General features: G+C 47.6%; 4 protein-coding genes across 4 annotated transcripts; all 4 read right to left on the bottom strand.

Annotated features, from left to right (window-relative positions):
* Nucleotides 1–1,563: 1,563 nt before the first annotated feature.
* Nucleotides 1,564–2,676, bottom strand: COCSADRAFT_61253 (uncharacterized protein; the record flags this gene model as incomplete). The annotated part of the gene is made up of 2 exons (XM_007700270.1): nt 1,564–1,698; nt 1,786–2,676. Coding segments are annotated over 2 exons (1,026 nt in total), but the record flags the coding sequence as incomplete, so codon positions are not given.
* Nucleotides 2,677–2,709: 33 nt separating this feature from the next.
* COCSADRAFT_46085 (uncharacterized protein) lies at nt 2,710–2,925 on the bottom strand (the record flags this gene model as incomplete). Its single annotated transcript, XM_007700259.1, has 1 exon — nt 2,710–2,925. A coding segment is annotated over one exon (216 nt), but the record flags the coding sequence as incomplete, so codon positions are not given.
* A 1,550-nt stretch (nt 2,926–4,475) lies between these two features.
* On the bottom strand, nt 4,476–9,420 carry COCSADRAFT_35945 (uncharacterized protein). The gene is made up of 6 exons (XM_007700245.1): nt 8,810–9,420; nt 8,654–8,759; nt 8,455–8,597; nt 7,513–8,404; nt 4,830–7,450; nt 4,476–4,780 (listed from the first exon to the last, which is right to left on the bottom strand). The coding sequence occupies exons 1-6, from the start codon at nt 9,002–9,004 to the stop codon at nt 4,751–4,753; spliced, it is 3,987 nt and encodes a 1,328-aa protein (XP_007698435.1). The 5' UTR covers nt 9,005–9,420; the 3' UTR covers nt 4,476–4,750.
* Nucleotides 9,421–10,118: 698 nt separating this feature from the next.
* COCSADRAFT_35946 (uncharacterized protein) lies at nt 10,119–11,234 on the bottom strand. Its single transcript, XM_007700246.1, has 2 exons — nt 11,139–11,234; nt 10,119–11,087 (listed from the first exon to the last, which is right to left on the bottom strand). The coding sequence occupies exon 2, from the start codon at nt 11,067–11,069 to the stop codon at nt 10,128–10,130; it is 942 nt and encodes a 313-aa protein (XP_007698436.1). The 5' UTR covers nt 11,070–11,087; nt 11,139–11,234; the 3' UTR covers nt 10,119–10,127.
* Nucleotides 11,235–11,717: the final 483 nt, after the last annotated feature.

The following is an 11,717-nucleotide window of genomic DNA, read 5'->3' on the forward strand; positions in this document are numbered from 1 at the left end:
CTAGATGGTCTGTGTGTTTTTGTTTTCGTGAGTGAGACGTGTTCAGATTAGCTACTTTACCAGCTTCTAGCTCTATAGCGCGTGGGCTGCACGAGTTGGCACTAGTTGTAATCGATTTCTTGGGATGGATTTGTATATGTACGTTGGGATTTCTGTGTGGAGAAGCTGGAGGTTTTCAGCTCCATCAAAGGTTGACCTAGCCATCTAACCAGCTCCTTGGAGTGTACTATTTCCTAGTTTGGCAGAGTAAGAACTCTACTTTGATCTTTTCTAGATCTTGTCCAGTTAACTAGTTCAGTTTTTGAGCTATCGAATTGGATGGCTGACTCCTCTGCTAGTCTAAAGAGGTTCTGGATCTCTTTTTCTAGTAGCTTTACAGCCGGGTAATGTTTTCTTTAAAAAAAAACCCTCACTGCAACTATCACAGATAACGCAAAGAATTGACTCCTTGAGCAGGATTGAGCGGTTCAGGGCCAATCGCTATCCATGCTAGAAGGTGATAGTTGTTGCAGGGTGGCGATCACGGGATAGGTCATCCCACCAAGGACAAGATGGCAGTGAGGATAGGGATGAACGTGCCATCAGAATTCTCCTATAAAGGCACCGATCTAAGGGATGAACAGGATCGCAGCGGTCGAAACAACGAGGACATCATGATAGACAAATCTCATGCATACTCTCGTAGACAACTCTTATAAGTTCTTCTCTCACCCAGATTAATGCTCAGCCAATCTACATCGCTAAAATTGATTCATTTGTAGCTTTCCATTACAGCTCGTCATTACGAATCTTCTCTAGATAGTCGTACGAACAGTCTTTTGATGTGGGACCAACTTACCTTAGTGCGGACCACGGTAGAGCTGTATAGACTAGACGAAACACATATAACACTAGTTCTTAACAAACGCTAAGTATCTGTAGTTAGCTAACTAAGAGTCATGTGCACGGTTTGAATGCGTGTGCAGCTTAGAACTATGGTAGATAAACCCATTCTCCGATTCTTGTCAACCTCTTCTCCACCACGCCCCTGGAGCAGTCTATTAGCCACTTCTCGCACGCCGTCTCTCCTACAACTTAGCCATCAATCAGCCTCAACTATTATGCACTAAATAATCACTTCTTCTCCTAGTCGCTCCGAGGGCATTTTCCGGTGCGTTGTCGCCGGATTGTTGTTCGTGGGACGCTATAGACTTTTTGCGCGTTGCGTTGCTGAGACATCGAGCGTTATCGTTGCAAAGGCGTGGTATAGTGAGAGTGGCCCGCTTACTACAGAGGGGGGAGAGAAAAATCGATAATCCAAAAAATGGCTTTTTCAAAAGCTTTATGACTGTCACGGCGCTGGCTAAGGCAGCTAGCGCGCGTCTGTTCTAATTGGCAGCAGCTTCAAGCTGTTTTCGACAGGCGATAGCTCAAGCGCGATTCTCGCAGTCTTGTTGTTTTACGGCGTCACGCTGTCTAGCTTCTCTCACTGCCCTATGGCTCCACACCACAGCTCAGCTCTGGTACTCTTGGTGATGTTGAAGATCTGAAACCTTATTGTGCTTCTTCGGGCGTTTTTTATGCCAGCTCATCGCGTAACTGATCATATTCAACGTGTAGAAGCTTGTTGTTGACATGCAGTGAATGGAGGGCCTGCGACACCCGTTTTGCCGCAACTGACGACGTATCCGGTACTGCAGCGTCAAGTAATTTGGACATCTGCCTGGAGATATCACCATCACCGTCATCTCCAACTTCTGTATCCGTATCGTGTTGTGGTCTTGAGTGAGGGAGGCGTTTAAGTACGGCGTCGGCGTCGCGCGGGTGGACTCCTGTAGCAGCAAAACTACTTAAAATGTTGTTAGGGGTGAATGCGGATGTAAAAGCCGCGCAAGATAACCGTAAAAAGTCATTTTTGCGCAAGTTACCCAAGCTTTGATTGCAGCGTAAGAGCTCATCGAGTTCTACGCCGTATTCTCGTCGAGAGAGAGGCTTGAACAACGCAACGTCGAGCGGTTGAAGACGGTGGGAGCAGTGCGGAGGTATCACGGCGAGTAGTAACCGGTGGGCATCGCAGTAATCGATGAAGGCAGGCGCCAGGTGACTGCCGTGCCTGTCGAGCAGAAGAAGCCTGTAGTCGCGTTTTGCTTTCTCCTTTGTGAGCCGATCGAACACCTGTTCAACCCAAGCCAGCGCGAGGTCATTATTACTCCAGCCTGATGGGCTATTACAGCAAAAAACCTGGTGTTTTCCAGCTTCAAGGTCGCGCAGCCATTCATTGCGAAGGCCATCTGTGCCCTCATAGATTATCGTAGGATCCACCGAGCTCCCATCTGCGCAGATACACCCAACAATCGTGATCCAATCCCTACTCCCATCTTGGAGGGTCTTGCGAATCTTCTTTTGCTCCCAAAGCTCCTTTGAAAAGATTCTTTTCGATGGCATAATACGCCCAAGTAAGAAGCCCTTCTCGTCCATATTATAGATATTATGCGGTGCAATCGAATACTGATTGAGCTTAGCATAGATGAGATCGAAATACGATTGGTAGTTGGCTGGATTATCAGCCCGATGACGGTCGCGGTCGATACCCGTGGCTTTTCTGATGCATATCACATCGTTGTGACGCTTCAAAAACCGAGTAACCCAGCTATTGGAGGGCTCCCATTCTGCAATAACCGCCACATAATTTTTTACTATTGCTCGCGAAGGTGGTAGGCCACGTTCTGATAGTTTTTCTATATATTTTACTAGCTCAGATTCCTGTAGTGGAGTGAGTAATTGACGTTTTTGCGCAGCTGCTGCTAGTGACTGTGTTTTGTTTTGGTGCCGGCGCGTTAATGTTGTAAGCTCAACACCAAACTTTTTTGCAGCTGCGCGGTATGAAAGTGGAGCTTCTGCATCTTGCGAATCAATTGCTGCAATCGCTTTTGCGAGGGCTGTCATGGTGGTGGAGATATCACGCGTTGAAAATAATGGGTGGATATTTTGGTGGGGCTGATGGTGTTGCATCGGCTGAACTGTTGCATGCACTGACCACATCCAGTATGCCCGGATGACTGGCATGGCAGACAGCCGACGCGATGCGGACGTGAGTCCACAACGTCCCACTTCACTCTCAAAAGAGCCATCTGTCCCCAGAGGCCTGCCATTGTCTGGCTTCTATATACGACTATGTACATTTCGTCTCTAGAAGTGACGTCTTTTGCCTATGTGTGTGTTCTGCGAACTGTTTCCATGTGTATGCCGTACTCAAAGCCTCGTGTGTGCAGCGTTGTTCAAGGCTCGTAGAGGCACAGTTGCCTCATGCTTTGCGTCTGTAATACCTTCAGTCTCCTCCTAGCGTTCAGCTGTCGTGTGTGCTAGCTTGCCCTAATACCCCTAGGGCTCAAAGTATGTTCCCCAATCTCTGATGTTCTTCAAGTGTTATGATGCCGTCCACTAGGTTCCCATGTGGCCGTATCTTGTGGTGTGACCTGCCACTGGACACAGCGGCAGCAGCATTTTGTCATGACGCAGCTTCACAGGAGCGATGCTCCGCTCGTGCGTGTCGTCAAGCCTACTAAGCATGAGAGCTCTCATGCGAACCTCCTCAGACCTTGTCAGGTGTGTCGAAGGGGGACCAGTCCTTCAACACGTGGGGCGACAGTGGACGAGGCTGTCTGGTGATCTGTAAGTATGTAATGGCACCAATGGTAGCATTCTGGGTGTCTGCGAGGTAGTTCGCGTGAGAGATGATGCCGTTCAGCTCGAGGACTCGTCGATGCGGGATGTTGCAGACATTGTCGGACGGTGATGGACTAACCAGGAAGCCCATCGATGACTTTGGGTGTGCGTGATGTAACTATGATGCTGGGTGGGATGTCTGGGCTCCGTCATCGCGTCTTGCGTTGCTGTGTTGTGGCTAGATGGCTGCCGCCGTATTTGGTGGTCGTGTCATGTTAAGTAGCTTGCTCGCAAATTCTGCTGTCTATGCGAGCCAGGGCCGCAACAGCGGCTCTGCAGGTGCCAAACCGACGCGGGGGGACGCGCGATGGCCTGCAGAGACCGTTGCGGCCATTGGCGGGTGTATTTCCAGTCCTTTGTGATGATAATTCCAAAAATTGATTTCTCGCTGTTTGTCGTGTTTTTTGATGTAAGATGTATTGTGTGTTCTCCTGTGTATCATGATAGAAGCAAGTTTAAATACAACGTTATTAGTCAGTGAGTAACCACATGACTATACATGGTACTTCTGGGCTTAAGTACAGATGCCCTTGGGGTGGGCATTTCCCTTGGGGTGGGCAGGCCGTGCAACGCACGGCCAATTTCTTGAAATTCTCCATATGGAATTGTTGCAACTGAGCATCTGTTGGAGGCATGAACTTTGTTAATAATACCACATAGTTACTTATTGACCGTGGATTGGCCGATAGTCTCTATATAAGCAGATGAGACGACGCAGATGATAATAGATCAATCCTCTTCACATTTTTCCTCACGCACCATAGAGTGCGACAGGAATCGTTAAAACCGAGTAAGTAGTGTTTTGGATTTGTGCTCTGATCGCCGCCATTTCCGGCCTGAACACCATTTTTGCTTATAATCACATTAAAGAGCTCCGATGTTTTGTTTACTATTATCACAACCACAACGGCTTCCATCGTCATACACCACACTGCGTAAGAAAATCAAGTTGAGCAAAAAAAAACTCTAACGCGTCAGCGCCATGTAACTAGTAAGTAGTATTGCCTTCGCTGTAGTTATATAACTTTGCAAAACTCAACAAGTACTAACAACCATCCAACGCCTGAGCTTGGCACTAGGCAAAAGTCAGCACACATCATCAATGGATCAGGACCAAAACTCACCATCTGCCAATAAACTCCCCTCTTCTTCAACAAACTCTCATGATCGCCTCTCTCAAGCACCTTGCCACTCCCCAACACAAAGATGACATCTGCCTTTTGAATCGTAGCAAGGCGATGCGCCACAGCAATGACCGTTTTGCTGCCTTCTACGGCGGTGCGCTCGATAGCTTCCTGGACCAACTTTTCAGACTCAGAATCTAGCGAGGATGTGGCTTCATCGAGGAGAAGAAGTTTGGGCTTGCGTAGTAGAGCACGGGCGAGCGAAAGACGTTGTTTTTGCCCGCCGGATAACGATATGCCTTTTGGACCCAGACGCTGATTGTATCCGTTAGGAAGAGAGATGATGAATTCGTGGATCTGAGCGTCGCGGCATGCTTTTTCGATATTCTCGTCGCTTGCTGCGTCGACGGATAGGGCAATGTTTTCACGGATTGTACCTTGGTAAAGAGTAGGATCCTGGCTGACCAGGCCGATCTGCTTCCGGTACTCTGATGGGTCGAGAGACGTGATGTCTTGTCCATTGAACAGAATACGCCCATTTGATGCGTCGTAGAAGCGCTCCAGTAGGGAGATTGTAGTTGACTTGCCGCACCCAGATGCACCTACGAGAGCGGCGAATTGGCCTGGTGCGACTTGCAGGTTGAGGTTCGACAACACGGGCACTTCTCGAGACTTGTAAGTGAAACTTACGTTCTGGAACTCAATACTCCCGCCTTCAGACGTTTGGTGCAACGGCTGGTAACGGGCCGAACTTAAGGTACTTGACGGACGCATACTAATGATGCGGTTGGCAGAAGCAGTCGCCTGAGCCATATTGGGAGCATAGGAGAAGAACATGCCTGCCGCAATGGCGCCTTGTACAATAGCTTGGTAGATGATGAAGAAATCGACGTTATCGTACTCGCGGGATGCAAGCAATGTGCCACCATACCAAAAGGTGAGGGCCATGACACCCAGCTCGACACTCTCACTTGCTGCAAAGACGATAGTACTGTATTTTACGTGTGAGAAAGCCTTTGTAACATGGTCGTCGAGCAGTGCCCGATACTGATTTCCAACCATGTCTTCCATAATAAGACTGAGTACAGTGCGAAAAGCGCCAACAGCTTCGGCAGCGAACTGGCTGCTGTTTTCGAACACTTTGGCATTAGCTTTTTCAAACTCCATCTCCAAACGCACGCGAAGGTAGCCGGCAGCTAGAACGAGCGGGAGAGCTGCAAAGAGACCAACGAGCGAAAGTTTCCAGCCGTAGACGAATGAGATGATGATGCAGCCCACGAGATTGACAAGAGCAATGAGTGCCAGTGACATTTCTGTCGCCATTAACTGCTGAATCTGTGTAGTATCTGAACTTAAGCTTGCTGTGAGCGACCCTGGACTATGGCCTTGGTCATCGAAGAAGGCAATGCGTTTCCGGATAAGATTGTTCAAATACTCTTGTCTGTACTTGAGCGTGACTGTAATCGAAATAAGTTGGCATGCCGCTCCCATGCAGAAGTAAGATAAGAAAGTACTCGCTGCCAGTACACCAAACATGCCTGCCCAGAAGTTACCTTTGCTGACAAGTTCTGTCATTGGGAGTGTGAAGACATTGATAACGCTGGCGAAGATCCAAGCTTGAAGTGGGTAGACGGCGCCACTTGCTAAAATGCCCACGATAGCGAGAGTGTAGAGGATCGAGTGCTGACGTTGCTCATAAATCAGCCGGCCAAAGCTACGAAGAAGACCCTGCCGCTTATACTCTGATTTCATTGTTTCGGCATAATGACTGTCCACTGTGAGCTCCTCCATAACTTCGGTAGGAGCACTCTTGATATTTTTCAGTACCATGTCGTTGTCACCATGCTCGGCTTTCATAGTAATATCTTGTGCGAGGACAAGGCCGTAGTAGACGCCTGCATCAACCTTCAACAGTTCTTCGTGTGTGCCTTGCTCTATGAGTCTTCCTTGTCGCAAGACAATAATCTTATCCGCTCTCCTGATGGTAGAAAGGCGATGGGCAATGATAATAGTTGTCCTGTCTTTAGAGGCGCGACTGAGTGCTTGCTGAACAATAAGCTCAGTCCTGACGTCGATGGCGCTTGTTGCTTCGTCCAGGATCAACACAGGTGGCTGTTTAATGATGCTCCTTGCGATGGAAATGCGCTGTCGTTGCCCGCCTGATAATTTGATGCCACTTTCTCCTACCAAAGTATTGTATCCTTCGGGTAGCTTTGTGATGAATTCTTCGGCGTAGGCTTCCCGACATGCCTCCTCCACCATTCTCATCTTTTCTCCTTTAGGCAAGTCTTCATAGCTTGTGCCGCTCAGACCGAACGCGACATTGTTATAGATAGTGTCATTGAAGAGGAAGGGCTCTTGTTGGACGATACCGATTTGAGATCGCCACCACTTGAGATCGACTTGGCTTAGATCAGTGTTGCCAATCTTTATATTTCCCGTGCATGTATTTGGTCCTAACTCAGGTTCCTCTTCCTCGCTCTTATTACTTCTGACATTCCTCTCATGACTTGCTTCGGTGTCAGATGCCGAAGTGAATATTTGGGGTTTAGGCGCTGCTAAGATTTTCATACCGCTAAGATCGTACCAGCGCTGCACCAAACTGACAATAGTAGACTTTCCTGAAGAACACAATAGCATGTCAATAAAGCTTCAGAAGTAGACACTGAACTATGATACTCACCACTTCCAGATGGACCAACAATAGCGGTGACTTTGCCAGCTTCGAATACGAGATCAAGGCCCTTGAGAATCGGAACGTCCGGTCGGCTGGGATAGGAAAACTCTACATTATGGAATGTGATGTTGGAATCAGCAGCAATATCTGGCTCTTTCAGTCCAGAAGTATTGGGAACTGGTGCGTCAATGGTGGCGAACAGTTCGGCAGCAGCAGACGAAGCCTTTGCGATGGCAATCATTGGAGAGACGACCCTGCCAAAGTTCATCACTGCCATCATGACAGAAAATAGAACTATGGTAATAGTCCCGACGCTGTCTTCTTTGCCTTCAGAATATCGCTTGATACCAAACCAGAAAGCAATAGCAAAAGTGCCATACTGTCCAACCATCATAGGCGACATCATAAGACCCATCAGAGGCACTGCCCTTCGTTCATTCTTGGCAGCCTTATCCAGCATGTCCTCATGCTGTCTTAACAACTTCGCCTCTGCACCGAACGCAACAACGATGCGGATAGACGAGAATACCTCAAATGCCATGGCGGAGGCATCATCATGGTGATTCTCAGTGATCTTGTGTATTCGCATGAATGGTGGGACTAGGGCACCGTAGACCAGCAAGATGAATGGAAACGAAGCAGAAGCAACCAGCGTAAGCAGTGGACTCTTGATGAATGCCACGACATAGGCTCCGATGACGAAAGCGAGCGATTGGAACAGCGTAGCAAAGTGCTGTGAAATGGCGAGCTGAATCGTGTTGGATGAGGTCGTGATACGTGTTGACACTTTTCCAGGGCTGATGGTATCGATAACGCTGACTGGCTGCGCAAACAAAGCTCGCAAGTATGCTAGTCGCAATGCAGAAGATATTCGGAGACCGCTGATTCGAATCGTGAGCTTTGCCATTGTTAGTGCCTGGATATACTAGTGAAGACTTTATGTCTTACCATTGAGATGTATGATAGGAAGAACTTGGCGATAAACAGGTACACCAGATAAATTGTGAGTTCGTTGACTTCTGCTTGGAACTGTCGAGATGTCACTGTTGTGCCTGGAATAAAATAGTTTGTAAACGAGCCCACCAATTGGCCTGTTTCACGTTAGCAACCGGACACTTTCCACGATGCTTAAATCATTAAAGCATACCAAAAACGACGTTCATCAGCGGGAAAGCAACTCCTGAGCCTATTGAAGTAACGCAGCACAACGAAATAAGCGCAAAGTCAAATGCAGTTCCAAAAGAAAACACTCGCTAGATAATGTGTATCAGCACCGAATTTAGAAGTAGCAACATCGACTTACGAAGTAGTTCCTGATGTTAGCCTGGGGTGCCTTCTTTGGCTCCACAGAGACATCGTCATTGTGCGCATTAGTTTCAACGGCCTCATCTTTTCTCTGTGCTCCTATTTCGAGGACTTGAGTTGCCAGCGCAGCGTTCTCTGCCTCAGCACTTACTGCAGGCCGAGGTGCCGATGGGCCGTTGGTAGTAACGTCCATAGTTGGGCGTTTGAGGAGTGCAAATGAAAGCGAGAGAAGGTGACAACGGATTGCAGTAGTTTCTGGTATTGAGAACACAGCCACTCAAGTAACAGGTGATGAAAGTTGGCACGTGCTGGACTTTCACACCCTATCGTATAAACAATGTCGCTGCTCTGTTTACATCAAGGATAAGCAGTGCTATCGAAGTTTCGCAACGTACGCAGACTTGTATGCTACAATTAGGCAACAGCAGATGAACAAAACCAAAGCAGATGTTTACTGATAAGAATACCTTGATTCGTGAAAGGTCAACACTGCGTGCAACGACACGCGTTATAGCTAAATAGCGCTAACCACCACAACGTCTCGCCTCCAAACGTCTCCCTAACTAACCGAGAAGGCCAGCATTGTCTGTCAGCGTTGACGGATCACCTGCAGCTATACATATGCACGGTGTTGCGAGATTTTAGGGTGCAGCCAAAAGATTACTATGTAATGGCCCGAATGCTTCCTGTTTGCATACCTAAGCCGGCGTGGTCCGGTCGGTAATTTGGCGCATATGCTGATCCGACACCTTAACCGAGCTCCAGCCGATACAATTAAGAAATACATGATAAGAGTATGTACTTAGTTAGTCATGTGGTTACCCACTGACTAACGTCCGTCCCTATGTACCGAAAAACACGGTGTGCCGAAAATAACCAATTGGATCACAAGGATCATGGAATTCTCTACGCTCCTTGCTATCCGATTGGTTATTTTTAGCACACCGTGTTTTTCGGCATACAGTGACATACGTTAACTAGTTAATACCTTTGTATTTAAACTTGTTCCTATCAGGTTACACTTCACAATACTTTTCATTCATACAACATCAGATGTGAATTTGAGATAAGCCTTGGGAGATCCTGGCCCTCCACTACAACGCATCTTTCCTAGACTCTTTCCACAATTGTTACAAGGGATGGGGTTTAAGGTATGAGGACGGAACAATGGCGCAACGCGATTGTACGGAAGAGTATGTGAATGATAGGAAATAACACTCTATATACGAGAAGTGAGATGAAGAGATCAAACCATAAAGTTCGGCGTGAATTCAAATGCGCGGAAGCATGCTGTTAGTTATATGGTACTTCTGCGATTACATGTTTCCACAATCGTAGCAGCTGCTTTGACTTGTGCATTCTCCTCTTACGGCCTCCAGTACCTTACTTGTAATCCGATCCCTCTCCTCAATATCAATGACCCCATATATCTCCTTCGCCTGCTCGAAGACTATTTTTTCCCACTCTCCACCAACACTGATCCTTCCCCCATCCTCCCAACATGCCTGTACCGTCCCGCCAATATTCCTAAAGAATCCTTCTAATCCTCCTTCCCCACCTCCAGCATGGTAACTCTTGAATGGCCCAGCAACAGCCCATCTGGGGCCCATACTCATCTCCACAATGTTGTCGACCTCCTCGACACTTACAATTCCTTGATGAACGAGATGAATTGCTTCACGAAGTAAAGCAAAGGCAAGCCGATTCGCGACAAATCCTGTTATCTCCCTTTTGATATGTACTGGTACTCGTCCGTTTTCTACCCAGAACTGTTTCGTGCGTTGAATTACATCTTCACATGTTTCCGCCGAAGGGACGAGCTCAAGAAGAGGCATAATGTGCGGTGGGTTATATGGGTGCACAACTAACAACCTCGATTTATCTTGCATTCTCTGAGATTGTAGAGAAGCAGGAATGCCGGATGTACTGCTCCATAGTAATGCATCTTGTGGAGCAAAGCGCTCGATTTCGGACCATAGGCTCTGCTTGAAAAGCAGATTTTCTGGGCCACATTCTTGAATTATGGAGGCATTTTGAACGGCTTCTTGAAGTGTACTCGCGTACCTGATTGCAGGTGTTGGGTGGTCTAAAGGTAGCAATGCCAATAACTTAGAGTTGGTGTACGAGTCGGGCTTGCGTCGAGTATTATAGATCGTGATCGTGTAGTAACGGTGCGAGACGGTATAGAAAGCGGCAAAAGAAAGGCCGATTGTACCAGAACCGACTACTGTTATCTGAACAGGCTCCGTTCTCGCCATAGCTGTATGAAATAAATGCTAAAAAATTGTTACTCCTACGAAGGATGCTCGGATGCTGCCCCAACTTACAATACTACTTATACCTCCAAAATAACAGAAGCCCTTGAGTTAACGCACGGTATAATGGGTCTTGGAAGAAACCAAATCTGCCTTATATAGATACTTACTTTGCTTCTATCGGGAAAGTTATACATGAAGGCTCGAGTAGAAGTACGGTGACGTGCATCCCAACATGAGGGAAACCCCTGTGTGCCGGAACCGGCAAATCGGCTAGCGAATTCTGGGCAGAGACTATGATTTAGGTGAGCCAACTGGCCGGTTCCGGCTCAGAGGGATTTCTCCCTTGCAGGACGGTGCGTCGATTTACAGTCTTCTATCTTATTCTAAGCGTAGTTATCTCAGTATCATATCCTACAAACATATTGCTCACTTGTCTTATTGTAGCTAGTAAGGGTAGTGGATCTTGAGAGGGAGACAAAGATCAGAAGCCCTTTTGAAAATTCAGACTTTCGACGGTAACATCCTTCCCTGTGTGCCGGAAAACCTGGTGAGCCGGAATGAGCCAATGAGATCCAGCATCTCGCGGGGATGACTGCGAACCTTGCGCTCTCATTAGCTAGTTCCCGGCCCTACCGGGTTTTCCGTTGC

The sequence above is a fragment of the Bipolaris sorokiniana genome (genome assembly GCF_000338995.1).
Source record: "Bipolaris sorokiniana ND90Pr unplaced genomic scaffold COCSAscaffold_5, whole genome shotgun sequence".
Classification (NCBI taxonomy): Eukaryota; Fungi; Ascomycota; class Dothideomycetes; order Pleosporales; family Pleosporaceae; genus Bipolaris; species Bipolaris sorokiniana.

Excerpts from the sequence above, each read along its gene's own strand:
- COCSADRAFT_35945 (XM_007700245.1), bottom strand. The coding sequence starts at position 9,004 with ATGGACGTTACTACCAACGGCCCATCGGCACCTCGGCCTGCAGTAAGT. Across the intron at positions 7,451-7,512 it reads TGTTGGTCCATCTGGAAGTG|GAAAGTCTACTATTGTCAGT; the intron begins GTGAGTATCATA and ends TGTGTTCTTCAG. Across the intron at positions 4,781-4,829 it reads GGGGAGTTTATTGGCAGATG|TGCCAAGCTCAGGCGTTGGA; the intron begins GTGAGTTTTGGT and ends ACTTTTGCCTAG.
- COCSADRAFT_35946 (XM_007700246.1), bottom strand. The coding sequence starts at position 11,069 with ATGGCGAGAACGGAGCCTGTTCAGATAACAGTAGTCGGTTCTGGTACA.